At 45.7% G+C, this 26,311-nt stretch overlaps 1 protein-coding gene across 1 annotated transcript; it reads right to left on the bottom strand.

The window, feature by feature from the left end:
• Positions 1-23,714: 23,714 nt before the first annotated feature.
• On the bottom strand, positions 23,715-25,855 carry LOC125537903 (polyphenol oxidase I, chloroplastic). Its single transcript, XM_048701228.2, has 2 exons — positions 25,239-25,855; positions 23,715-25,029 (listed from the first exon to the last, which is right to left on the bottom strand). Exons 1-2 carry the CDS (start codon positions 25,838-25,840, stop codon positions 23,913-23,915), a joined length of 1,719 nt encoding a protein of 572 aa, XP_048557185.1. The 5' UTR covers positions 25,841-25,855; the 3' UTR covers positions 23,715-23,912.
• Positions 25,856-26,311: the final 456 nt, after the last annotated feature.

Below are 26,311 nucleotides of genomic sequence, written 5' to 3'. Positions count from 1 at the left end.
TGTCAGATGGACGTAAGGTTGAGTTCATGAGAAGACTTCGCTTGCCAGTCATGTGATTAGTACATCCACTATCAATAATCCATTCTGAAGCAGCTGGTGTCATACCCTACAGTGTAGTTAGGGGGATAGGCTTCACGAAGAGCATTGTGAATCATAAACATTTGACGAGCAAGAGGGTTATTAAAGCTTAGATCGAGGTTAGGACTAATAGGGCAAGTAGCAAGCGTCTCAGGAACAAAATACATAATAAGACCATTTGGGCATTTGATCTTGCGCCCTACAAGATGTTTAAGGTCCCCAGCAATAGCTTCAGACGCATTTGATTTTCGGCTGGAGACCTTTCCATGCAAAAGAGAGTTAAGCTTTCTTAGCCACCCACATCTTCAAGGGTGGCTTCGAAGCAATGAGTCTAAGTGTAGCATCTGACAACTTTGGCTTTGGAGCCCTAGCAAAAAGTCTTGCAGGTGGACAATAGTACTCATAAGAATAAGTAGAGTAGTTCTTGGTCTTATGAACATGGCGGTTTGATGAAACGTGCTCATATTCATTGTCCTGAGTGAGGTTTCCCTGCAAAACATTTGCATTAGTGTGACTCAGGTGAGTCCTCTGTCTGTATGAAGCTTTGGACCGTATGAAGCCTGTGGTTTGGGGTTTGTCTTCTTCATGTGTGGTGTCATGATGACATTCACAGGAAGATTCTCCAAAAATCTCTTCGGCACCCAGACTTTCTTCATAGGCGGCCCATTCCTGCAGTTAGTACAAATATACCTGGCAAACACTTCACCATTCTGATTCTTAAACAGTTTATAGTTTGCATCAAAGGATTCATCAATAACAATGGGATTAGCACAAGTGAAGCCAGATAGGGTGGATGGATCCGCTGAAGGTTCCTTTGCAGCAACCCATGTGGTTTTGGGGTACTGCTCAGGTTTCCAGTAAGAGCCATCAGCATTCATTTTCCTTTCGAACCCAACACCCTCTTTCCTAGGGTTTCGGTTCAGGATCTGCCTTTTGAGAACATCACATAATGTCTGATGCCCTTTGAGACTTTTGAACATCCCTGTTTCAAGCAATGTCTTCAACCTACCATTCTCATCAGCAATAGCAGTGGCATCCTCAGCAGAGGGGTTAGTTACCACATCAGCAGTTGAAGATATTGCAACAGTAGCAGCAGTAGAACATTCAGCAACAGAAGTAACGTTATCACGCTCAAGGCATTTAAGACATGGAGGTTCAAATCCTTCCGAAGCGGAACTGATCTGTTTGGCGCGAAGTGACTCGTTTTCCTTTTGAAGATCTTCATGAGCCGCTCTCAATTTCTCAAGATCTTGCTTCCTTTGAAGATAATCATAGGAAAGCTTTTCATGAGTTGTTGAGAGCGTTTCATGACGACTTTCAAGTTCCTCATACTTAACATGAAGATTTTTTATGTCTTCAATTAAGGACTGAGATCGAGTCATTTCAGCGTCTAACAGGTCATCGCTTTTGTCTAATAGTTTTTTAATATGTTCCATAGCTTTCTGTTGTTAAATTGCAATTTTAGCAAGTGTTTTGTAGTTGGGTTTGGAACCACAATCATAGTCATCTTCACTTGATGTTTGATAGTGAGTGGCGCGTGAGTTTACCTTGGCACCACGTGCCATGAAGAAGTAGGTGGGAGTGGAGTTGTCCTTGTCATTAGCATCGGCGTTGGTGACGGAGTCATTGTATTCAGTGTTGAAGATGAACTTGGCAGCGTAGGATGTAGCCAGACTTGCCACGCCAGAATCGGACTCCACCTCCGCCTCCTCAGAAGCGGACTCCTCCTCTGAATCCATTTCCTTGCCAACAAACGCACGAGCCGTGCCAGATGAGTTCTTCTTGTGTGATGAAGCCTTTGAAGAAGACTTGGAAGAAGACTTTGAGTATTTCTTCTTCTTCTTGTCGTCAGAATCATACTCCTTGCTCTTCTTTTTCTTCTTTTTCTCATTTTCCCACTGTGGACACTCAGAGATGTAGTGGCCAGGTTTCTTGCACTTGTGGCATGTTCTCTTCTTGTAGTCATGAGCAGAAGCTTCATCATTCCTTGAGCTTGATCGTGAGGACTTTCTGAAGCCTTTCTTCTTGGTGAATTTTTGGAACTTCTTCACAAGCATAGCAAGCTCCTTTCTAATGTCTTCAGGATCATCAGAACTGCTATCAGATTCTTCTTCAGATGAGGAGACAGCTTTTTCCTTCAAGGCACGAGTTCGCCCATAGTTGGGACCGTAGATGTCTCTTTTCTCAGAAAGCTGAAACTCATGTGTGTTGAGCCTCTCAAGTATGTCAGACGGATCGAGTGTCTTAAAGTCAGGACGTTCTTGAATCATCAGGGCTAGGGTGTCAAACGAGCTGTCAAGTGATCTCAGGAGTGTCTTGACGACTTCATGCTTGGTGATCTCAGTAGCGCCGAGGGCTTGAAGCTCATTGGTGATGTCAGTGAGTTGATCAAACGTGAGCTGAACATTCTCATTGTCGTTTCTCTTGAAGCGGTTGAAGAGGTTGCGAAGGACACTGATTCTTTGATCTCCTTGGGTTGAGACGCCTTCGTTGACCTTGGAGAGCCAGTCCCAGACTAGCTTAGATGTTTCCAAAGCACTCACACAGCCATACTGTCCTTTGGTCAGATGACCACAGATGATGTTCTTGGCAGTGGAGTCTAGTTGAACGAACTTCTTGACATCAGCAGCGGTGACACCTTCACCAGCCTTGGGAACGCCATTCTTGACGACATACCATAGGTCGACATCAATGGCTTCAAGATGCATGCACATCTTATTCTTCCAGTAGGGATATTCAGTTCCATCGAAGACTGGGCACACAGCGGAGACTTTGATTATCCCTACAATCGACATAGCTAAAACTCCAGGTGGTTAAACCGAATCACACAGAACAAGGGAGTACCTTGCTCTGATACCAATTGAAAGTGCTAGTGATCGACTAGAGGGGGGTGCATAGGCGATTTTTATGAAAGTCTTCAAAACATGGAAGTTTTGAAGACAAACGATAGAAATAAACCTATTGCCATGCAGCGGAAGGTAGACTACACTAAGCAAGCCATAGTAAAATATTCAATGAAGTGAAAGCACAATGACTAATAGCAGCTAGGCAGTTTAGATCAGATAGGAAGATGGTGTGAAGCCAATCAGAACAAGCAGTCACTCAGTGAAGACAAAAGATAATGCAATCATACAATGACTTCACCAGGACCAACCGTAAGTAAAGGAGAGGGAAGGATGAAACCAGTGACTCGTTGAAGACAATGATTTGTTGGACCAGTTCCAGTTGCTGTGACAACTGTACGTCTGGTTAGGGAGGCTGAGATTCAACTCAGAAGACCGCGTCTTCACCTTATTCCCCTTGAGCTAAGGACACCCAGTCCTCGCCCAATCACTCTGGTAAGTCTTCAAGGTAGACTCCCAAACCTTCACAGACTTCGTTCACCGGCGATCCACAATGACTCTTGGATGCTCAGAACGCGACGCCTAACCGGCTGGAGGATTCACAGTCCTCAAGTGTAATAAGTCTTCAGATCACACAGACAAGAAGACTTCAGTGATGCCTAACACTCTTTGGCTCTGGGTGGTTAGGGCTTTATCCTCGCAAGGAATTCTCTCTCAAAGGCTTCGAGGTGGGTTGCTCTCAAACGACAAAAGCCGCACACTAACTCTGAGCAGCCAACCGTTTATGGTTGTAGGGGGTGGGCTATTTATAGCCACTAGGCAACCCGACCTGATTTGTCCGAAATGACCCTTGGTCACTAAGGAACTGACATGTGTTCCCACGGTCAGATTTCAAACACACACGGCAACTTTACTTGGGCTACAAGCAAAGCTGACTTATCCAACTCTAGATAAGATTTGATCTCATTGTCTTCACTCGAAGACATAGGATTTCAGTTAAGCGTCACTTCAGTCATTCTGACTGGTTCTCTTGGACCCCACTTAACAGTACGGTGGTTCCTATGACTCAACAAAGAAAAACACGGAACGACAAAACTGCTAAGTCTTCGCGCTCCATAGTTTTCACGCGATGTCCTCTCTTGTCATAGTCTTCAATGTGAATATCTTCACATACCACCTTTGACTTCAATGTCTTCATACATTTTTAGGGGTCATCTCTGGTAGGAAAACCGAATCAATGAGGGACTTCTACCTGTGTTATCCTGCAATTTTCACAAACACATTAGTCCCTCAACCAGGTTTGTCGTCAATACTCCAAAACCAACTAGGGGTGGCACTAGATGAACTTACAAGCTTTCTTAGCCACCCACATCTTCAAAGGTGGCTTCGAAGCAATGAGTCTAAGTGCAGAATCTAAGAACTTTGGCTTTGAAGCCCTAGTAAATAGTCTTGCAGGTGGACAATAGTACTCATAAGAATAAGCAGAGTAGTTCTGGGTCTTATGAACATGGCGGTTTGATGAAACACGCTCATATTCATAGGCCTGAGTATGGTTTCCCTGCAAAACATTTGCGTTAGTGCGACTCAGGTGAGTCCTCTGTCTGTATGAAGCCTTTGGACCATATGAAGCATGTGGTCTGGGGTTTGTCTTCTTCACTTGTGGTGTCATGACGACATTCACAGGAAGATTCTCCAGACACTTTTTCGGCACCCAGACTTTCTTCATAGGTGGCCCATTCCTGCAGTTAGTACCAATATACTTGGCAAACACTTCATCATTCTGATTCTTAATCAGTTTATAGTTTGCATCAAAGGATTCATCAATGATGATGGGATTAGCACAAGTGAAGCCAGATAGGGTGGATGGATCCACTGAAGGTTCCTTTGCAGCAACCCATGTGGTTTTGGGGAACTGCTCAGGTTTCCAGTAAGAGCCATTAGCATTCATTTTCCTTTCGAACCGAACACCCTCTTTCCTAGGGTTTCGGTTCAGGATCTGCCTTTTGAGGACATCACATAGTGTCTGATGCCCTTTGAGACTTTTGTACATCCCTGTTTCAAGCAATGTCTTCAACCTAGCATTTTCATCAGCAATAGCAGTGGCATCCTCAGCAGAGGGGTTAGTTACCACATCAACAGTTGAAGATATAGCAGCAGTAGCAGCAGTAGAACATCCAGCAGCAGAAGTAGCGTTGTCACGCTCAATGCATTTAAGACATGGTGGTTCAAATCCTTCCTGAGCGAGACTGATCTATTTGGCGCGAAGTGACTCGTTTTCCTTTTGAAGATCTTCATGAGCCGCTCTCAATTTCTCAAGATCTTGCTTCCTTTGAAGATAATCATAGGAAAGCTTTTCATGAGTTGTTGAGAGATTTTCATGAGTTGTTGAGAGCTTTTCATGACGACTTTCAAGTTGCTCATACTTAACATGAAGATTTTTGTGTCTTCAATTAAGGACTGATATTGAGTCATTTCAGCGTCCAACAGGTCATCACTTTTGTCTAACAGTTTTTGAATATGTTCCATAGCTTTATGTTGTTCAGTTGCAATTTTAGCAAGTGTTTTGTAGCTGGGTTTGGAATCACAATCAGAGTCATCTTCACTGGATGTTTGATAGTGAGTACTGCGTGAGTTTACTTGTGTAACATCCCAAATTTTCAATTTGGAATGTTATACATTAGATCATCATTGCATATCATATTTTATTCGCATTTCATCTCGCGATCCTTGAAATCCTAAGCAACTCAAGGACCCTCGGAGAGAGTTGGGGATTTCCCGGTTTTCAAATTTGATCTTTATCAAATCTTGAAAACGAGAATTTTGGTTTTAATTATTTTCTCTCCAAAAATATTTCATAATAAAATACAAGAGAGGAGATAAGATGACTTCTCCAAAATAAATGAAATATTGGAGGAAAAATATTAAAATCAAATATTTATTCCATTTGGATTTTATTGCAATTTTGTTTGCTTAGAAAAATTGCACGTTTTCCAAAATTGCATTTAGGGCCAAGAAAATGTTCATCTCATTCGAAATATTTTATTTAGACTGCGAAAATTTATTTTGGCATTTTTAGATTTTTATTTATTTTTCTTAGGATTTATTTCGGTCGGCGAAATTATTAAAAAAGGGGTTGAAACTTCTGGTCAACCTCTTTTGTTTGAGTTTTGCTTGTGCATCGTTGCTTGTTACTTATGTATGCTATTGTTTGCTTGTGATAGAATACCCGGAGTGCGAAGCGTGCTACTACGAGTCCCTAGGTTTCGCAAATCGTCAGCAAGGCAAGTAACACTTTGATCATACCCCTTTATCACCCAGTTTTTATGCATTAGTTCCAATCCTCAAACATTGCATGATTAGGATGTCATTAACTTGTGGGTTGGGAAGTATTTAATGAGGTAGAACCTATTGCCCTGTTACATTCAAACCCTTGGGAGTTACTCTATGTGTTGCTTATATTACTATGCTATGCTATGCTCGTAGACGTGGTTTGGGTTTGAGTGAAATACATGACAGATGTGAGCGTGTTAATTAATGGTTCAACTTAAGGTGGCAACTTAATCAAACAACGGGGTGGATTGAGGCACCTGGAGTACCCAGTGTTGCCTGTTTTTTTGGAAATCCCGGAGTACCCGTGTGATCTTCCTATGGACCGCCACCCAGGCTCTAAGGGAACTGAGATGATTCATGCTAGAAACTTCCGTGTGCAGCCACAAGCTATTATGGGCTCTAGCATAGTTGAGTAAGTTACATGAAGCTCTTGAAGAGGCAGATCAGCAGGTAGTGGGATGTAGGTTTGGTATGGTCTGTCCGGAGTAGAGAGTTAATGTTTCTGAAAGACTGTGTCTCGGTCATCCGTTTCTCAAACACCATGTAGTGGGAGAAATCCAACAGAGGCGATCGAGTCTTGTGGGGGAAAGTGCGGAAACCTCTGCAGAGTGTACAATCTAATCATTGTTAGCCGTGTCCCCGGTTATGGACAATTCTTGAGTATCTAGTACTTGGGTTATCACATGTATCTCATCACTCTTAATTAATATTATTGGGTTGTTAATCACTTTAATTGGGATTGAGTTGGAGGAACCTTCTCAATGATGTTTCAACTACCATGATAGTTAAATTAAAATCTATTCCTTTGTTGTAGGGAAAAATTGGCTTTTCGCAAAAACTATAAACCATAGAGCTTTCCACCAGCCATATATGCATATAGTGATAGCATTATTTTGTTCTGGCTCTACTGTGTTACTATGCCAGCATATTCCATGTGCTGACCCGTTTTCGGGCTGCAACGTATTATGTTTCAGACTTTTCAGACGAGGAGTAAGGTTCGTTAGGTCGTTGCCGTGCAGCTCAGCTATGCCGTTGGAGTTGATGGACTCACTTTATCTTCCAAGCCTTCCGCTGTTATCGTATTAGATGGCCTTAAGCCATATTATTGTAATAAGTTCTCTCTTGAGACATTCGATGTAATAAGTGTGTGATTGCTACTCTGTTATAAATCCTTCGAGTACTGTGTGTGTCGGCATTACCGATCCAGGGATGACACTGAAGCACAGAGACTTGACCATCTGAGGTCGGGTCGCTACAAGATGGTATCAGAGCACACGCTGAGTGTAGGACATGACCACTAAGATAAACCCTAGGTCACCCTTCTCTTCTCATTTCTAACTCCTCTCCATTTTTCTACTCTTTAGGATGACGGAGATGAAGAACAAGTTTGCACAACTGGATGAAGACACACCTTTTGGATGTCACTTGAAGGAAGTCACTAGGTACTTGAACATTGGAATACCAAGCTTCACCGGGACGTACAACGCCACTTTACCTAAAGAGGAGCACTGGATGATTCAAGTACAAGTTCCAGGAAGGACGTTCTCGCCAACTTCTAAACCCATGGAGTTTTCTTTCGAAGCACCCACCTGGAGGCTAGGCAAGAGCATGGTAGCCCACATTACCATTGGACGCATTGGAGAAGTTTACAACAGTGAGCTTAAAGACACTATTTACCAAATATGTGGGCGTCGAGATGAGCAATGGGAAGTAATCAGCACCAGGAAGGATAGATCCATTGCAGCTTTCATCCAGGAGTTAAACTAGCACATTCGACGTCAGGAAAACTAGATGTGCGCGGACATGATGGACTTAAAGAGGGTGAAGACTAGAATCGTCGAGCTGGAGGAAGAACTCAAGTTTGTACGCGATGGATATGAGGAGGAAATCAAGACACTACTGGAGAAGAATGACGACCTAGTCAAGAAGATCGGAGTATTCATGGGAGGACCAGCACCAATAGAAGAAGAAGAAGAACCCAAGGAGATACGCCCCGAGGACTACGTCATCATCGACGACACCGATTCCAATCCTAGTGATGATGACTATGAAGACGAAGCTGGAGCAGACATCATGGAGTCTTCCACCGATCAAAATTTCTAGATTACTACCATATATCACTAGTATTCCCCCATGTATTTAGTAGTAGTTGAGCACTTGTGCGATAGTTCTAGACCGTTTGTATGCCCTTGCTTGATTGATTGAGTGAAATGATTGTGTTTGTCTCATGTGCATATGGGTAGTGTTTTCTCATTAGACCTCTTTTCTATTCTAAATCTCTTCCATCTAAACCCCTCAGATGCCTCCAAGACGTGACACCGGTTTGCCTTCCCACCGGAGCTCACCCAGTTGATCCAACAGCAGAATACGTTGATGCAATTGCTAGTTCAGAATCAGGGCAACAACAACAACAACAACCCGCCGCCCGTGGACAACCTAGCCCGTTTTCTAAGGTTACAGCCGCCGGTGTTTTCCAGTAGCACCGAGCCCATAGTTGCGGACGATTGGCTACGCCGTATTGGAAGGGAGTTGACCACCGCAGGTTGCACAGATGCTGAGAGAGTGCGCTTCGCCGCACATCAATTGGATGGACCAGCAGCCTCATGGTGGGAGAATTACACAGCCACTTTTCCTATAGCCAATGTCACTTGGGACCAGTTTCAGCAAGCTTTCCGCACAGCCCATGTCTCCACTGGAGCTATGCAAATGAAGAAGCGGGAGTTCTACAACCTACGCCAGGGGAACCGTACTGTGGCTCAGTACATGGATGAGTTTAGCAAGTTATCTCGCTACGCCCCTGATGATGTGGCCACAGATGCCGCGAAGCAGGAGAAGTTTATGGAAGGGCTGAATGATGAGATGAGTATGCAGTTGATGGTAGCAACCTTCAACAACTACCAGGAGTTGGTAGATAAGGCTCTTATGATTGAAGGGAAGCAGCAGCAGATTGAGAGCCGCAAGAGGAAGTATGGACAAGGGAAGTATAACTCAGGAGCTCAGCAGAAACCTCGCCTAACCCCAAACTCGGGAGGACTTGTTCATAACCATGGAGGTCACAACCACACTGGAGGAGGATCGCATAACCACAATGGCTAAGAATGGGAATGGGAACGGAACCAACAATAATCATAACCGCCCCAACCCAGCCACACCCGCAAAAAGGGACTTAAGTCATGTTACTTGTTTCAAGTGCGGGAAGACTAGACACTACGCCACGGAGTGCCCTGAAGGAAAGAATGGAAATGGAAATGGGAGCGCTGGGAAGAAGCCAAATCCATTCAACAAAGGACAAGTGAACCACGTTAACGTGGAGGAGGTTGAAGAGCAGCCGGACGTAGGGATGGCACCCGCAGGGTATGGGTACGGGTGGAGCTACCCCATACCCTTACCCGTCCGCCCTGAGTTTACCCATCACCCATACCCATACCCGTCAAGGGTACAATTTTTTTCCATACCCGTCACCCGATAGGGTATGTGGATACCCGCGGGTAAAAATACCCGCGTTTACAGCACATCAATTGAGTAGAAAATAGTTGTAAAAAGTAACATATAATCATACATTATTAATAGCAACACATTTTAAACAACAATGTACAACAACGTATTGTAACAACAACATATTCTCATAAACAAAAATACTTTCTTATAAAGTGACATATAAAAATGATAAATAACAACACATAATCATAAATAACAACACATATGCATACACTTTAAGTTCACGAAATCATGATAAATTATAGAGATAATTTGAATACACATTAGAGTTTTTACCTAGCGTGATTAAGAGGGGAAATGAATACATTGGGATATTAACGGAAACCCACCTGTTAACATTTTAGATGGGTACATGGATACGCGGGCATGGGTTATACAATCTCATACCCGTACCCTCTCTACCCGATGGGTATGATATTTTCCCATTTAAGTACCCATGGGTAATTTTTTTGTCCCATACCCTTACCCTAATAGGGTTTTTACCCACAGGGTACGTGGGTAATGGGTACCCATTGCCATCCCTAGCCGGACGTGGTAATAGGTAAGTTTATGGTTAAGTCATTTACCGCTCTTGTTCTTTTTGATACTGGTCCATCGCATTCATACATATCAAGGGGATTTGTGGATAAGTTTAAGCTACCAACCCAAACCCTTAGGACCCCTCTTTTAGTAAGTTCACCCGGAGCAGAGTATATGGCCAGCCGATGGTGTGACCAGATACCCTTAACCATTGGTACACATGTTTTTCCGTCCGACCTAATTATCTTGGAGTCACAGGGATTGGATGTGATATTGGGTATGGACTGGATGTAAAAGTTTGGAGGAAGCATTGACTGTGCTAGTAAGTCGATTTATCTCACCACTCCGGAAGGAAAAAGGATTAAGTATGTATCTAGGCATGTGCCTAGGAGGAGTCAGGTGAATGCCCTTACGGAAGTTGTTCAGGAGGAAGTGCCTATAGTGAAGGATTACCCGGATGTTTTTCCAGGCGAGTTACCAGGCATGCCACCGGATAGAGACATTGAGTTTTTGATAGAGCTGTTGCCAGGTATAGGACCAATATCCAAGAGACCCTATCGGATGCCCGCAAATGATCTGGAAGAAATTAAGAAACAGATCAAGGAGTTATTGGAGAAAGGATACATCCGAATAAGTTCATCACCTTGGGGAGCCCCAGTACTTTTGGTTGAGAAGAAGGATAAATCCCTGAGGATGGTTGTTGATTATCGAGCATTAAATGAAGTGGCTATTAAGAACAAGTACCTACTGCCGATGATCAACGATCTGTTTGATCAGTTGCAAGGAGCTAAAGTGTTTTCGAAGATCGATTTGCGATCGGGGTATCATCAGTTGAAGATACGAGAGAAGGACATACTGAAGACAGCGTTCACAACACGATATGGATTATACGAGTACACAGTCATGTCATTTGGACTGACTAACGCCCCTGCCTATTTCATGAGCATGATGAACAAGGTGTTCATGGAGTATTTGGACAAGTTTGTTGTGGTGTTTATTGATGATATTATGGTATACTCGAAGAACGAGGAGGAGCACAAGGAGCATTTGCGCTTAGTTCTCGAGAAACTCAAGGAACACCAGTTGTATGCTAAGTTCAGCAAATGCGAATTTTGGTTGAAGGAAGTCGGGTTCCTTGGACATGTTATATCGGGAGAAGGTATAGCAGTAGACCCCAGCAAAATTCAGTCAGTCACTGAATGGTTGGCACCCACTTCAGTTAGCGAGATCCGCAGCTTTCTTGGACTCGCAGGATACTACCGGAGATTCATCGAGAATTTTTCCAAGATTGCAAAACCAATGACTGAACTGTTGAAGAAGGATACTAAGTTTAAATGGACAGAAGATTGCGAGGCAAGTTTACAAGAATTGAAGAAACGTTTGACTACATCGGCAGTGCTAACACTGCCAGATATACATAAGGAGTTCCAAGTGTACTGCAATGCCTCACGCTTAGGACTTGGATGTGTGCTTATGCAGGACAGGAGAGTTGTTTCGTATGCCTCACGACAACTGAAACCTCATGAGTTAAACTATGTCACGCATGATTTGGAGCTAGCAGCCGTAGTACATGCATTGAAGACCTCGAGACATTACCTTATTGGAAACCGTTGTGATGTGTACACGGACCATAAGAGCTTGAAGTACATTTTCACCCAGAAGGACCTGAACCTTCGACAGAGGAGATGGTTGGAACTTATAAAGGATTATGACATGAAGCTACACTATCATCCAGGAAAGGCCAATGTCGTAGCAGACGCCTTGAGCCGAAAGAGTTATGCTAATATCCTTGAAAGCAAGGGACTGCCGAAGGAATTAGCAGAGGAAATCATGGAACTTAGATTGGAGATTGTTCCTAGAGGATTTATCGCAACAATGGAGGTCCAGTCGACATTGCTGGACAAGATTTGGGAAGCCCAGAAAGAGGACAAGGAGATTGCTGAGATAAAGGAGAAGATGAGCAAAGGAAAGGCCAAAGGTTTTCGTGAAGATGAGCACAATACCCTATGGTTTGAGGACCGAGTTTATGTGTCCAATAACCAGGAGATCAGGAAGTTAATACTTCAAGAGGCCCATGACTCACCATACTCGATACACCCCGGAAACACCAAGATGTATTTAGATTTAAAGGAACGTTTCTGGTGGACCGGTATGAAGAAGGATATTGCTGAGTATGTAGCCGTATGTGATGTATGTCAACGCGTGAAGGCAGAGCATCAGAAGCCAGCAGGACTGTTACAGCCTATGCCGATACCCGAATGGAAGTGGGATAAACTGGGCATGGACTTTATCACTGGATTGCCCAGGACCAAAGCAGGATATGATTCCATATGGGTAGTAGTTGATCGCTTGACCAAAGTAGCCCACTTCATCCCAGTGAAAACCACCTATACGAGTGCAAAGTTGGCCAAGATATATATGTCCAGGATCGTATGTCTGCATGGAGTTCCGAGGACCATCGTATTAGATCGAGGAAACAGTTTACCTCAAAGTTTTGGCACCAGTTGCACCAGACCCTGGGAACGAGATTGGAGTTTAGTACAGCATTTCACCCGCAGACGGATGGACAAACAGAGAGAGTCAACAAAATCTTGGAGGACATGTTGAGAGCCTGTGCGCTTGATTATGGATCTAGTTGGGATGACAATTTGCCATACGCAGAGTTTTCCTACAACAATAGCTATCAAGCCAGTTTGAAGATGGCACCGTTTGAAGCCCTGTATGGACGAAGATGCAGAACACCGTTAATGTGGGACAAGGTAGGAGACCGACAGTTGTTTGGACCAGACTTGATCAAGGAGTCTGAGGAGAAGGTTAAATTGATTCGTGACAGACTGAAGATTTCTCAGTCCAGGCAGAAGAGTTATGCTAACTCAAAATGCAAGGAGGTAACCTATTAAATTGGAGACCGAGCATATCTACGAGTATCACCCTTGCGAGGAGTGAAACGTTTTGGAGTTAAGGGAAAGTTAGCCCCGAGATTTGTAGGACCATATCGTATTTTGGAACGGATGGGAGAAGTTGCCTACAAGTTGGAGTTACCCGAGGGATTGTCAAGAGTTCATGACATGTTTCACGTTTCACAGCTGAAGAAGTGTCATGCTGAGATGGCAGATATACCGCTAAGAGATACATTACCCCTGGAGGCGATTCAGTTGGACAGTGATTTGACTTATGAGGAGAAACCAGTTAAGATTCTTGAGTTTGCCAGCAGAGTCACCCGAAGTAAGGTTATCAAGTTTCGTAAAGTTCAGTGGAGCCACCATACCGAGGATGAAGCCACCTGGGAACGAGAGGATGATCTTCGCAAAGACCACCCGCACCTATTTTCTAGCCAACCCGAATCTCGAGGGCGAGATTCATCTTAAGGGGGGTAGGTTTGTAACATCCCAAATTTTCAATTTGGAATGTTATACATTAGATCATCATTTCATATCATATTGTATTCGCATTTTGTCTCACGATCGTCGAAATCCCAAGCAACTCAAGGACCCTCGGAGAGAGTTGGGGATTTCCCGGTTTTCAAATTTGATCTTTATCAAATCTTGAAAATGAGGATTTTTGGTTTTAATTATTTTCTCTCCAAAAATATTTCATATTAAAATACAAGAGAGGAGATAAGATGAATTCTCCAAAATAAATGAAATATTGGAGGAAAAATATTAAAATCAAATATTTATTCCATTTGGATTTTATTGCAATTTTGTTTGCATTAGAAAAATTGCACGTTTTCCAAAATTGCATTTAGGGCCAAGAAAATGTTCATCTCGTTCTAAATATTTTATTTAGACGGTGAAAATTTATTTTGGCATTTTTAGATTTTTATTTATTTATTTTTTAGGATTTATTTCGGTCGGCGAAATTATTTAAAAAAAAGGGTTCCCGCGCCGACTGGGCCTAAGGCCCAGCCACGCCAGGCCGCCGCCGCCTTCCTCGCGTCGCCGTCGCCGCGTCTTGCCCCCTCCTCCAAGCCGCCCCGCCCCGCCCTTATATACGCCGCCACCCCGCCCCCAACACCCCACCACACCACCGCCGCCGAGCGCCGCCGCCCCCTAAGCCGCCGCCCCGCCGGACCTCTCGCCGGAGGTAGCCGCCGCGCCCCGCCGCTGGTTTTTTTTATAAAGACTGACCAGTTTTTTAGAACCCTAGATTCAGTTTTTTTTGGATTCGCCGGTTTTTTCTCGGTTCTTCTAGTTAGCGGACGTTCATCCGAACGACCGTTTTAATGAACGGTTCTCACCCGTTAGAAACAGCCAATGAACGCTTGTCCGTTAGTCTGTTCGTCAGTTTTCTTTTATCGGATTTATTCCGTGATTTTCTCTGATCGCGATTTCTGATCCGATCTTAGTTTCTGTTTTTCTTTTCGCTCGTTTATCGGAATCAGGCGATTCAAGCTCCTGGAGTTTCGTCGAAACCCTCTTTCCGCTTAACCAACTCAAACAAGTTTTCTCTACTGTAAAATTTGACCTAGTTTCAGATTAGTAAACGAAGCTTCTTTCTTTCGCCGTTTGAGTTTCGTTGCTCCGTTTGATTTGATTCTTTTTGCGAACCAGAGTTCTTAAGTTGAAACTTCTGGTCAACCTCTTTTGTTTGAGTTTTGCTTGTGCATTATTGCTTGTTACTTATGTATGCTATTGTTTGCTTGCGATAGAACACCCGGAGTGCGAAGCGTGCTACTACGAGTCCCTAGGTTTCGCAGATCGTCAGCAAGGCAAGTAACACTTTGATCATACCCCTTTATCACCCAGTTTTTATGCATTAGTTCCAATCCTCAAACATTGCATGATTAGGATGTCATTAACTTGTGGGTTGGGAAGTATTTGATGAGGTAGAACCAATTGCCCTGTTACATTCAAACCCTTGGGAGTTACTCTACGTGTTGCTTATATTACTATGCTATGCTCGTAGACGTGGTTTGGGTTTGAGTGAAATACATGACAGATGTGAGCGTGTTAATTAATGGTTCAACTTAAGGTGGCAACTTAATCAAACAACTGGGTGGATTGAGGCACCTGGAGTACCCAGTGTTGCCTGTTTTTTTGGAAATCCCGGAGTACCCGTGTGATCTTCCTATGGACCGCCACCCAGGCTCAAAAGGAACTGAGATGATTCATGCTAGAAACTTCTGTGTGCAGCCACAAGCTATTATGGGCTCTAGCATAGTTGAGTAAGTTACGTGAAGCTCTTGAAGAGGCAGATCAGCATGTAGTGGGATGTAGGTTTGGTATGGTCTGTCCGGAGTAGAGAGTTAATATTTCTGAAAGACTGTGTCTCGGTCATCCGTTTCGCAAACACCATGTAGTGGGAGAAATCCAACGGAGGCGATCGAGTCTTGTGGGGAAAAGTGTGCAAACCTCTGCAGAGTGTACAATCTAATCATGGTTAGCCGTGTCCCCGGTTATGGACAATTCTTGAGTATCTAGTACTTGGGTTATCACATGTATATCATCACTCTTAATTAATATTGTTGGGTTGTTAATCACTTTAATTGGGATTGAGTTGGAGGAACTTTCTCAATGATGTTTCAACTACCATGATAGTTAAATTAAAATCTATTCCTTTGTTGTAGGGAAAAATTGGCTTTTCGCAAAAACTATAAACCATAGAGCTTTCCACCAGCCATATATGCATATAGTGATAGCATTATTTTGTTCTGGCTCTACTGTGTTACTTTGCCAGCATATTCCATGTGTTGACCCGTTTTCGGGCTGCAACGTATTATGTTGCAGACTTTTCAGACGAGGAGTAAGGTTCGTTAGGTCATTGCCGTGCAGCTCAGCTATGCCGTTGGAGTTGATGGACTCACTTTATCTTCCAAGCCTTCCGCTGTTATCATATTAGATGGCCTTAAGCCATATTATTGTAATAAGTTCTCTCTTGAGACATTCGATGTAATAAGTGTGTGATTGCTACTCTGTTATAAATCCTTTGAGTACTGTGTGTGTCAGCATTACCGATCCAGGGATGACACTGAAGCACGGAGACTTGACCATCTGAGGTCGGGTCGCTACACCTTGGCACCGCGTGCCATGAAGCAATAGCTGGGAGAGGAGTTGTCCTTGTCATTAGCATCGGCGTTGGTGACAAAGTCATTGTCTTCAGTGTTGAAGATGGACTTGGCAACGTAGGCTGTAACCATACTTGCAACGCCAGAATCAGACTCCTCCTCAGACTCCACCTCCGCCTCCTCTGAAGTAGATTCCTCCTCTGAATCCATTTCCTAGCCAACAAACGCACGAGCCTTGCCAGATGAGCTCTTCTTGTGTGATGAAGACTTTGAGGAAGATTTGGAAGAAGACTTTGAGTATTTCTTCTTCTTCTTGTCGTCAGAATCATATTCCTTGCTCTTCTTCTTCTTGTTGTTCTCATTGTCCCACTGCGGACACTCAGAGATGTAGTGACCAGGTTTCTTGCACTTGTGGCATGTTCTCTTCTTGTAGTCATGAGCAGAAGCTTCATCATTCCTTGAGCTGGATCATGAAGACTTTCTGAAGCCTTTCTTCTTGGTGAATTTTTGGAACTTCTTCACAAGCATAGCAAGCTCCATTCCAATGTCTTCAGGATCATCAAAACTGCAGTCAGATTCTTCTTTAGATGAGGAAACAGTTTTTGCCTTCAAGGCACGAGTTCGGCCATAGTTGGGACCGTAGATGTCTCTTTTCTCAGAAAGCTGAAACTCATGTGTGTTGAGCCTTTCAAGTATGTCAGACGGATCGAGTCTCTTGAAGTCAGGGCGTTCTTGTATCATCAGGGCTAGGGTGTCAAACGAGCTGTCAAGTGATCTCAGGAGTGTCTTGACGATTTCATGCTTGGTGATCTTAGTGGCGCCGAGAGCTTGAACCTCATTTGTGATGTCAGTGAGGCGATCAAACATGAGCTGAACATTCTCATTGTCGTTTCTCTTGAAGCGGTTGAAGAGGTTGCGAAGGACACTGATCCTTTGATCTCTCTGTCTTGAGACGCCTTCGTTGACCTTGGAGAGCCAGTCCCAGACTAGCTTAGATGTTTCCAGAGCACTCACATGGCCATACTGCCCTTTGGTCAGATGACCACAGATGATGTTCTTGGCAGTGGAATCCAGTTGAACGAAATTCTGACATCAGCAGCGGTGACACCTTCACCAGCCTTGGGAACGCCATTCTTAACAACATACCAGAGGTCGACATTAATGGCTTCAAGATGCATGCGCATCTTATTCTTCCAGTAGGGATATTCAGTTCCATCGAAGACGGGGCACGCAGCGGAGACTTTGATTATCCCTGCAATCGACATAGCTAAAACTCCAGGTGGTTAAACTGAATCACACAGAACAAGTGAGTACCTTGCTCTGATGCCAATTGAAAGTGCTAGTGATCGACTAGAGGGGGGTGAATAGGCGATTTTTATGAAAGCCTTCAAAACTTGGAAGTTTCAAAGACAAACGATAGAAATAAACCTATTACCATGCAGAGGAAGGTAGACTACACTAGGCAACCCATAGTCAAGTATTCAATGAAGTGAAAGCATAAAGACTAATAGCAGCTAGGCGGTGTGGATCAGGATGGAAGATAGTATGAAGCCAACCAGAACAAGCGGTCACTCAGTGAAGACAAATAGATAATGCAAACTGGCAATGACTTCACAAGGACCAACTGCAAATAAAGAGATGGGAAGGATAGAACCAGTAGCTCGTTGAAGACAATGATTTGTTGGACCAGTTCCAGTTGCTGTGACAACTGTACGTCTGGTTAGGGAGGCTGAGATTTAACTCAGAAGACCACGTCTTCACCTTATTCCCCTTGAGCTAAGGACACCCAGTCCTCGCCCAATCACTCTGGTAAGTCTTCAAGGGAGACTTCCAAACCTTCACAAACTTCGTTCACCGGCGATCCAAAATGACTCTTGGATGCTCAGAACGCGACACCTATCCGGCTAGAGGATTCACAGTCCTCAGGTGTAATAAGTCTTCAGATCACACAGACAGGAAGACTTCAGTGATGCCTAACACTCTTTGGCTCTGGGTGTTTAGGGCTTTGTCCTCGCAAAGATTTCTCTCTCAAAGGCTTCGAGGTGGGTTGCTCTCAAACGACAAAAGCCGTGCACTAACTCTGAGCAGCCAACCAATTTATGGTGTAAGGGGTGGGCTTTTTATAGCCACTAGGCAACCCGGCCCGATTTGTCCGAAATGACCCTGGGTCACTAAGGAACTGACACGTGTTCCAACGATCAGATTTCAAACACACACGGCAACTTTACTTGGGCTACAAGCAAAGCTGACTTATCCAACTCTGGATAAGATTTGCTCTCATTGTCTTTGTTCGAAGACATAGGATTTTGGTTAAGCATCACTTCAGTCATTCTGACTGGTTCACTTGGACCCCACTTAACAGTACGGTGGTTCCTATGACTCAACAAAGAAGAAAAAGAACGACAAAACAACTAAGTCTTTGCGCTCCATAGTCTTCACGCGATGTCTTTTCTTGTCATAGTCTTCAATGTGAATGTCTTCACATACCACCTTTGTCTTCAATGTCTTCATACATTTTTAGGGGTCATCTCCGGTAGGAAAACTGAATCAATGAGGAACTTCTACCTATGTTATCCTGCAATTCTCACAAACACATTAGTCCCTCAACCAAGTTTGTCGTCAATACTCCAAAACCAACTAGGGGTGGCACTAGATGCACTTACAGTGGCACGTGTGTAAAATATATCTATCACAAACATTTAATCTGCTGCGCTGTTTGCGATACGAACAATATCACACAATATGAAGAACTACAAAGTGTGTGCGGTGCTATTGCTATCACCCCCGGTGTGTGCGAAGATGTTTCTAGCACACATACACACTCTCTTCAATAGTGCACCATGTCCGATGAGTCGTCAGCACACACGTTTTAAGGGACAGAAACGTATGTTCTTTTGTGGATAATCACACAAGTTATTCGTGAGCGAAATGTATGTGCTATAGATTTTCATTACATATGGTTTTATTCTAGTAATTGTGTGGACCATAATGACCTATTGCACAGCTACTTTTTACCCAAAAATTTATTCCCTGCAATTTATAATTCTCTAGAATTTGAATTGAAATTTTCCAAAATTTGAATTATAAATTGCGGCATTCACATATTTCATATCCATCGTACATACCCTATTTACAATTGTTAAACAACCAAATGCAGAAATCAAAATCGTAGTACAATATGTTCAAGATTTACATAATTAAGCGACGGAATAATAATGATGAATGACAATAGTATTAGAGACAGTAAAGAGAGAGGCAAAAATCATTTGGGGTGTTGGAGAAGGTGAAGAAGCGGAATGCCCATATTGTACACTACTCAATGCTGAAGGCGCGCACAACTTTAGTCCAACCTCTTGTGATGACCGCTCACCCATCCTTCACCGCCTTTAGGAAGACTTCTAGACCATTATCATGGTAGTGTAGATGATATACTTTAATTTTTGTTGCGTCTGCACCGATCATGTAGTTTGCGAGGTAATCTTGAGTAATTTGCTTTGAAAACCATTGAAAACAAAAAATATTCAGTTATTTATGTCTAATAGTTCATTACGGCCAGAAAAAAATAAGGCAACAAATTTCTTACCATCCTAAAATTCACTATTGTCTTGGATAAAGCGTAAACAAAGAGTTTAATTCCCATCACCCGTCTGTTTCTTCTAACAATCTTTCTTAGTTTCCTCACTTGATGCTAGTTCATGAATATCTCATTACCCCATACGTAAAAATGCCCGAAGCGTGGATCTATGCCTCTAGCATATGTGCCTACAAGCAACAATTAAATGTTATAAGCTAAACTGCAATTGCATAATGATGTGATATAATACATAGATGCAACTAACCTCGATGGTAAACAACAACATCGCCCATTGTGGCTCTGTGTAAGTAGATGGAAAGGTATGTTAACTATAACATGATTAACATCCACCAAACATGGCTATGTTAAAGAACAACAGCTCACATTGATGGCTTCATTGCAAAGAGTTAACACGGTAGTAAAGTAACAAAGTCAAAAATGGGTAGATGTGTTTACTACAACAGGCTTAACAACAACCAAACATAGCAATTGTATCTGGTATTGGTGAAATGAACTGCACAGTTCATGCTTGAACATCACACTGCATAATTGAACTTCACATTGTGCATAACTGAAATAAACAAGGCAAATATGTTAACTATGAATTAAAAACCAAAATATAGTCAGTGAAATTGGTATTGATGAAATTGAAATGGATAGTTCATACTTAAACATCACATTATGCATAATTGAATTAAAAACGATAAAGTTAAACATCGCAAGGCATATGACACTAGAATAGAATGGCCCAGATGTCTCGAAAAAAGTAAGGCTAATAAGTAAGAGCAACTCTAGCAGACCCCGCAAAACGCCCCGGCCCGCAAAATAACCGCCAAATTACGGGTCGGAGCCAGAATATCTGCACGAGCAGACCCCGCATCCCGCCCCGGCCCGCAATTTTTTTGCGGGGGCCGAAACTCTTCTCCCCCAACCTCTATCTTCACGGGCTGGGAGGCCGACCCGAGCTCAACCCCTATCCCGCGCGAGATTTGGTGGGAGGGACATTTCCACGCGGCCCTTCCCGCTCCCCGCACCCTCCTCCACCATTGCCCCCACTCCGCAAGCTCCGGCTGCTCTTCCCCGGCCGTCCATCGCCGACATGGATGACCCCCTACTATCCCCCATCACCGTCGAGGTCGACCACGCCCCTTCCGCTCGGGCGGATCTCGTCGCCGGCCAAGTCAGCCCCGCCGCCGTCGCCCAAGCCTAAGCCGCGCCTGCACACAAGCGGTAGGGCAACGTTGTCGTGCAGGGCGGGAATCCGGCTGCCCCCGCCGTGATGGCCCGCGCTCCAGGCGCCAACACGGCAGCGCGATCCCGGCCGGCGGCGAAGGTCGGCAAGGTCGCGGGCGTAAAGTGAAGGAAGGTTCCGGCTTCAAAGAAGCCACCTTCTTCAACCTCTCGCTCCATCCCACCGCAAGGAGGTGCTCCGGCGCCGTTCAACGGTGCCGCTCCCCCTGCGAGCGAGGTGTTCGACGAAATGGCCGGAAGGTATGCGCCTTCGGTCTTGGCGATTCCCTTTCATTTTTCACCATTATTCTCGATAGCGCGTGACTTATTATCGTTCACTACAGCGGTGGTTCGAACAATGAAACAACCGAGTTCATGAACTTGTTGGACACGAACGCGGTTGACATTGATCAAGCCCTTTTCGAACCATTCAAGTACAATGAAACGAAGGCCGGCATGGATGATCATGGTTGTGTGGATGAATTGGAGGAGATCGAAGCAGAAGCATTTGAGCAATCGCAAGCAAAAACTGGGAAAAGCATAAGATTGAAGAACTACACGATCTTGGAAGATCAAGCTTTGATTCAAGCATGGAGTGCGGTGTCTCTTGATGCATGCACGGGTACATCTCAAACTTCCAAGAGATATTGGCAAAGGATCGAAGATCAATACTTTCACATTATGGCAAAGTATCCCAATAGGAGTCCACGCACATTTCGGTCGCTTCAAGGGCGTTGGGAGAATATCAAGCCTATGTGCAGCCGTTGGGCAGCTTGCTTGGAGCAAGTACGCAATGCACCTCCAAATGGCACCGTGGAGTCCGACCATGTGAGTTTGTTTTGCCTTTGTTCAAATTGTGCATCATCATATTGCATCATGAGAAGTGATTGGATCACTTTGTTCACATTGCGTAGGAAAACATTGCTCAACATAGATACAAGGACATGGAAGCTTCGGAAGGCAAAATTTTCAAACTAGAGCATTGTTGGGAGTTGCTCCAAAAGTGCGAGAAGTGGAAGTTGATCGACAAAGAATCCCCACCAAAGAGAGGCTCACTTACAAACATGGATGAAGATGAGGATGATGATGGCCCAAGAAATTTGCACAAGCCCGATGATGACAAGAAGACCAAGGAGAAGATGAAGAGAGAGCAACAAGTATCAAGCTTGAGGGAGAAGATTGATGCCATGTTGCAATCCAACGAGTTGATGTTGTTGAAATCGTTGGAGTTCAAGAAAGAGTTGGCTGAGAAGAAGGCGAAGGAGAAGCAAGAAAAGTGGCAGTTGCTCAAGGAAGAGGGGATGCGCAAAGCTGCCATCGAGGAGAGAAGAGCACGAGCCACCGAAAACAAATCAATGTCCATGTTGCTCGCCGAAGAGAACAAGATCGTGTCAATGAATCGCAATGACATGGACGACCTCACCAACACATGGCATGATATGGCAAGGAGGGAAATCTTGAAGAGAAGAATGGTGGTGTCGGCCAGTTCGTGCTACAGTTCCGTTGATATTTTCTCCGCTGCATATGGTGGCAATGTGGATGATTTCGGTGCGGGAGTTGGAACAAGCGCCGGAGGTGGATTCGGAGGCGCCAATGAACTCCAAGGTGGACTCGATGGCGTGGAGTGAAGATCGATTAAGATGATGCCGGACATGGGCGCAAACCTTTTGCACGGCCCTCTTTTGCGTTAGCCGTAATGAACTTGGCTTCTATTTCGCGGAAAACTGTTTGTGTCATTTGAATTTGAACTTGTTTGTGAAATCCTATGTCAAATGCGAGATTTGCAGTTTATCTGTTTGCGGGTCATCATGGTGGTGTTCGAGCAGAACCCGCATAGCCGACCCGTAAAAAAGCATATTCCGCGAATAAATTTTTTTACGGATCCGTTTACGGGGTCTGCATCTGTGCCAGCTCGCGCTGGCCCGCAAAAACTGTTTTGCGCGAACTGCAAACGCGTTTTGCGGACCAGCGTTTTGCGGGGTCTGCTAGAGTTACTCTAAGACATGTCATCCGAGGTGATCTTGAGTTCTTAATCCCCCCCTTGAAAGAGCCACATGCAAAGACATCATGGGTGTCTCCCTGTTGTCACACGCGGGCTCCTTTCCTTTGGAAGAGAACTCATAGTCGGTGCTCTCCTCATGGTCGTGGATGAGATCTGACTTGGAGGCTGAGAATGCCAAGCCGCCGGCGCAGAATGTGTTCTTCAGAAATGCCAAAAGATTGTCGATGACGTGGAAGGACGGCAAATCCTGAAGCACGAGACTGAGGATACTAAAGGTATGGATGGATGGACCGTGGGTTAAAAGAACAAAATGTTTTGATTGCAATAAGGTCCTGCTCCTAAACAGTGTGTGGGTCCCAACAAAAAAGAAGAAATCACATATATAATCAAGAAATGAATCAAATACTTCATATGTGATATGTGTACGTACACACAAAGCGCACTTCAAGCTAGCAGGACACCGGTAGAAACTGGCTCCGTTAGAAAATCCTCTCTCTTCTAACCCGCACATCTAATTTCACTGGCTTGCCTAAAATAAAATCTATTTTTACGGGCAATGTCACAGATGCATTTTTTTGCAGGAACTTTAAGAAAATAGTGGGATTAATGTACTTGTAACATGAGTACTATATATGAAGTAAGGACAATAAAGTGCACCGTTCCAATTGTTCTTATTAGAATACGCTAGACATACGCTGCAATATAAGCACAGTAGATGCACGTAACATACGGTGCAATATACGCTAGACATACGTGACGTAAAGCACGCAACGATCGCTCATGAGCGGCTTGTTTAGATATACACCACACGGTATATACGGTGGCGGTGCTTCACTTGGTATAGCCGATGCTGACGCCGCCGATGGTGACCAGCTCGCCGCCGCACCTGGGCACAAGCGACACGACCACCGTCTTGTCGCCGTCTGCCCCGATGTTGTCCATCAGGTCGCAGACGCCGAACCTCGCCACCGTCTTCACGGAGCCCTTCTTCTTGTTCGTCCGGACCATGTGCGGCGTCATCGCGACGCTGCCGGCGCAGTACCCCGACGCGGCATCGCCTCCGCTCTCGGGCGCGTTCACCAGCACGTCGAACTTGACGAACTTGAAGTGGTCGGCGACCTGGATCCCCTCGACGATCAGCACCTCCTCCGCCTCCTCCTTCTCCTTGTCGCTCCTCGACACCTGGGGCCTTGTCACCGTCACCCGCACGGTCTCCCTCAGCGTCGCCGGGAGCGCGCCCGCGGCGGGCGCCGGCGTCCTGCGGGATCTCTTGGCCGGCTTGGCTTTCAGCCACGGCAGGCCGACGTCCTGGTACGCGTACCCCATGGCGGCCGGGTCGAGGCAGTCGCGGACGCGGACGCGCACGGGGCGGGCCTCCTCGTCGTAGAAGAGGAAGGCGGTGTCAAGCCAGTCAGCGTCGGTGAAGTCGGCGTTGCCGGGGCGGAGGCCGCGCCAGACGTGCCAGAGGCGGTCGATGTTGCCGTGGTGCGCGAAGAAGATGGGGTCGCGCGCCGCCGAGTAGAAGTTGCCCATGTCCTCGTTGTTGGGTTGCGCCGGGTCGCCCGTCCAGGTGTGCATCGTGCCGTGCGGCACGTTCTCCACGGAGCCCGCTCCCGGGTCCGGCTGGTCGCCGGCGCGGTACGGCTGCCCCATGAACAGCCGGGTCTTTTTGGCACCCGACACCATCTGGCGGTACATGATGTTGAGGTTCTGGTCGATCTGCTCGTCTGTTGGGATGATGACATCTATCTCGTTGAAGTCGAGGTCGACCGGGAACGGCGGCTGGTGGGCGGGGTTGCGCCTCTCGTTGTAGAGCGGCGACGACCTGTTGGCGTAGATCGCCGGCAGCGTCATGCCGTCCGGCGCGTCCCAGTTCCAGAAGGGCAGCGCGAAGCTGCCGTCGCCGATGAGCTTGCCGAGGATCCGCTCGTGGAAGTAGAGGTAGAACCTGCACGTACACACGCAGCACCAAAAAAGACAAACATTGTGACAAGTTACGGCACGTTCAGCTGGCGCACTGTACGAAAGGTGCCCACACGTACTCATGCAGTCATGCTTACTGCACACCCGCGACGACCAATTAGGCAATTACTAAGCTGACAAAAATGGAGATGCATGCATGTGTTATGTGTATATTTTGTGGTGGACGTTACGTACCTGTGCCATGGGAAGAAGAGCCAGCAGTTGTGCACCTGGATCTCCAGGTCCGGGAAGCCGACCTGGTCGTACGCGCCGTCGCAGTAGGCGCAGTGCACGCGCCACTGCTGCTCGAAGCTGCGCGGGTCGTCGGCGGGCAGCTGCTTCATGAGCGCCACGGCCCGCTCGTACTTGGCCAGGTGCTCCGCGTCCGCCAGGTGCGCGGCCGGGCGCACGCGGAGCGGCGCCGAGGAGGCCGGCGGCAGCACGAAGTCGGTGATGCCGGTGCCGGACGTCGGGCAGCAGTTGGTGTCCGGCGCCGTGTTCGGGAGGTCGGGCGGGTTGCAGTTGCCGAGGTCCGGGGCCTGGATGGGCGCGGCGATCGCCCCTCGGCCCCGCTGCGCGCCCAGCCCGGCCGCCGCGGCGCTGCCGAGGCCGAGGAGCACGTCGCGGCGGTCGACGCGGCCGCCGGTTGCCTTGCACGTCAGGCGCCGCGTCTGCCTCGCCTTCGTGGGCACGAGGGCTTGGAGGCTGCACGGCATGCGAGTGCACCTTGCCACGCTCGTGCTGATCTCCATGGTGAACTCGAGGAGGTAAAATGGTGAACTGTGAGTCTGTGACATGTGTTGCACTGCTCCGTGTGGTGCTATATGTAGCCGTGCGTGCCACTTCGTGCACGTGCGGCAGGGCTCGCAGCTGTTGGGTTTGACTGTTGGTTACGTGTGATGGTTGAACTGCCTTACAACTGTTGGTCACTGTTCGTCGAGGGTGGATGGCAACTTGGCAAGGACTAAAGTGCAGTTCAGGATTCGCAAGTTACTTAAGTTGATACACGGTAAAGTGCTTACCTTTGTTTTTGAGATGGCTCACCATTCGGTGCTTACCTATCAAACGTGACAAACCACTTGGATCTTAAAAGGGATCGTGACATGCACACTAAGCAGCTACGTATAGTACAGTAGAGTGCTTGACAATTTTGGTACACTGCATAATAAACAGTTACACACTGTACTGTGACATGTGTACATGTGTTTGAACCTACCGATTGATAATGAGAGTCACCTATATTTTTGGACACATCAATCGAATTCGAG

The sequence above is a fragment of the Triticum urartu genome, chromosome 2A (assembly GCF_056163025.1).
Source record: "Triticum urartu cultivar PI428250 chromosome 2A, HENAU_Tu73, whole genome shotgun sequence".
NCBI classification, from domain to species: domain Eukaryota; kingdom Viridiplantae; phylum Streptophyta; class Magnoliopsida; order Poales; family Poaceae; genus Triticum; species Triticum urartu.
Note: the sequence above shows the minus strand (reverse complement) of the source record. Positions and strands in the feature narration are given on the sequence as shown.

What these genes read in the sequence shown, in the direction of transcription:
- LOC125537903 (XM_048701228.2), bottom strand. Translation starts at nt 25,840, where the DNA reads ATGTCACAGACTCACAGTTCACCATTTTACCTCCTCGAGTTCACCATG. An exon ending in CTCTTCTTCCCATGGCACAG is followed by an intron (nt 25,030 to 25,238) that starts GTACGTAACGTC and finishes GTGTACGTGCAG; the next exon opens with GTTCTACCTCTACTTCCACG.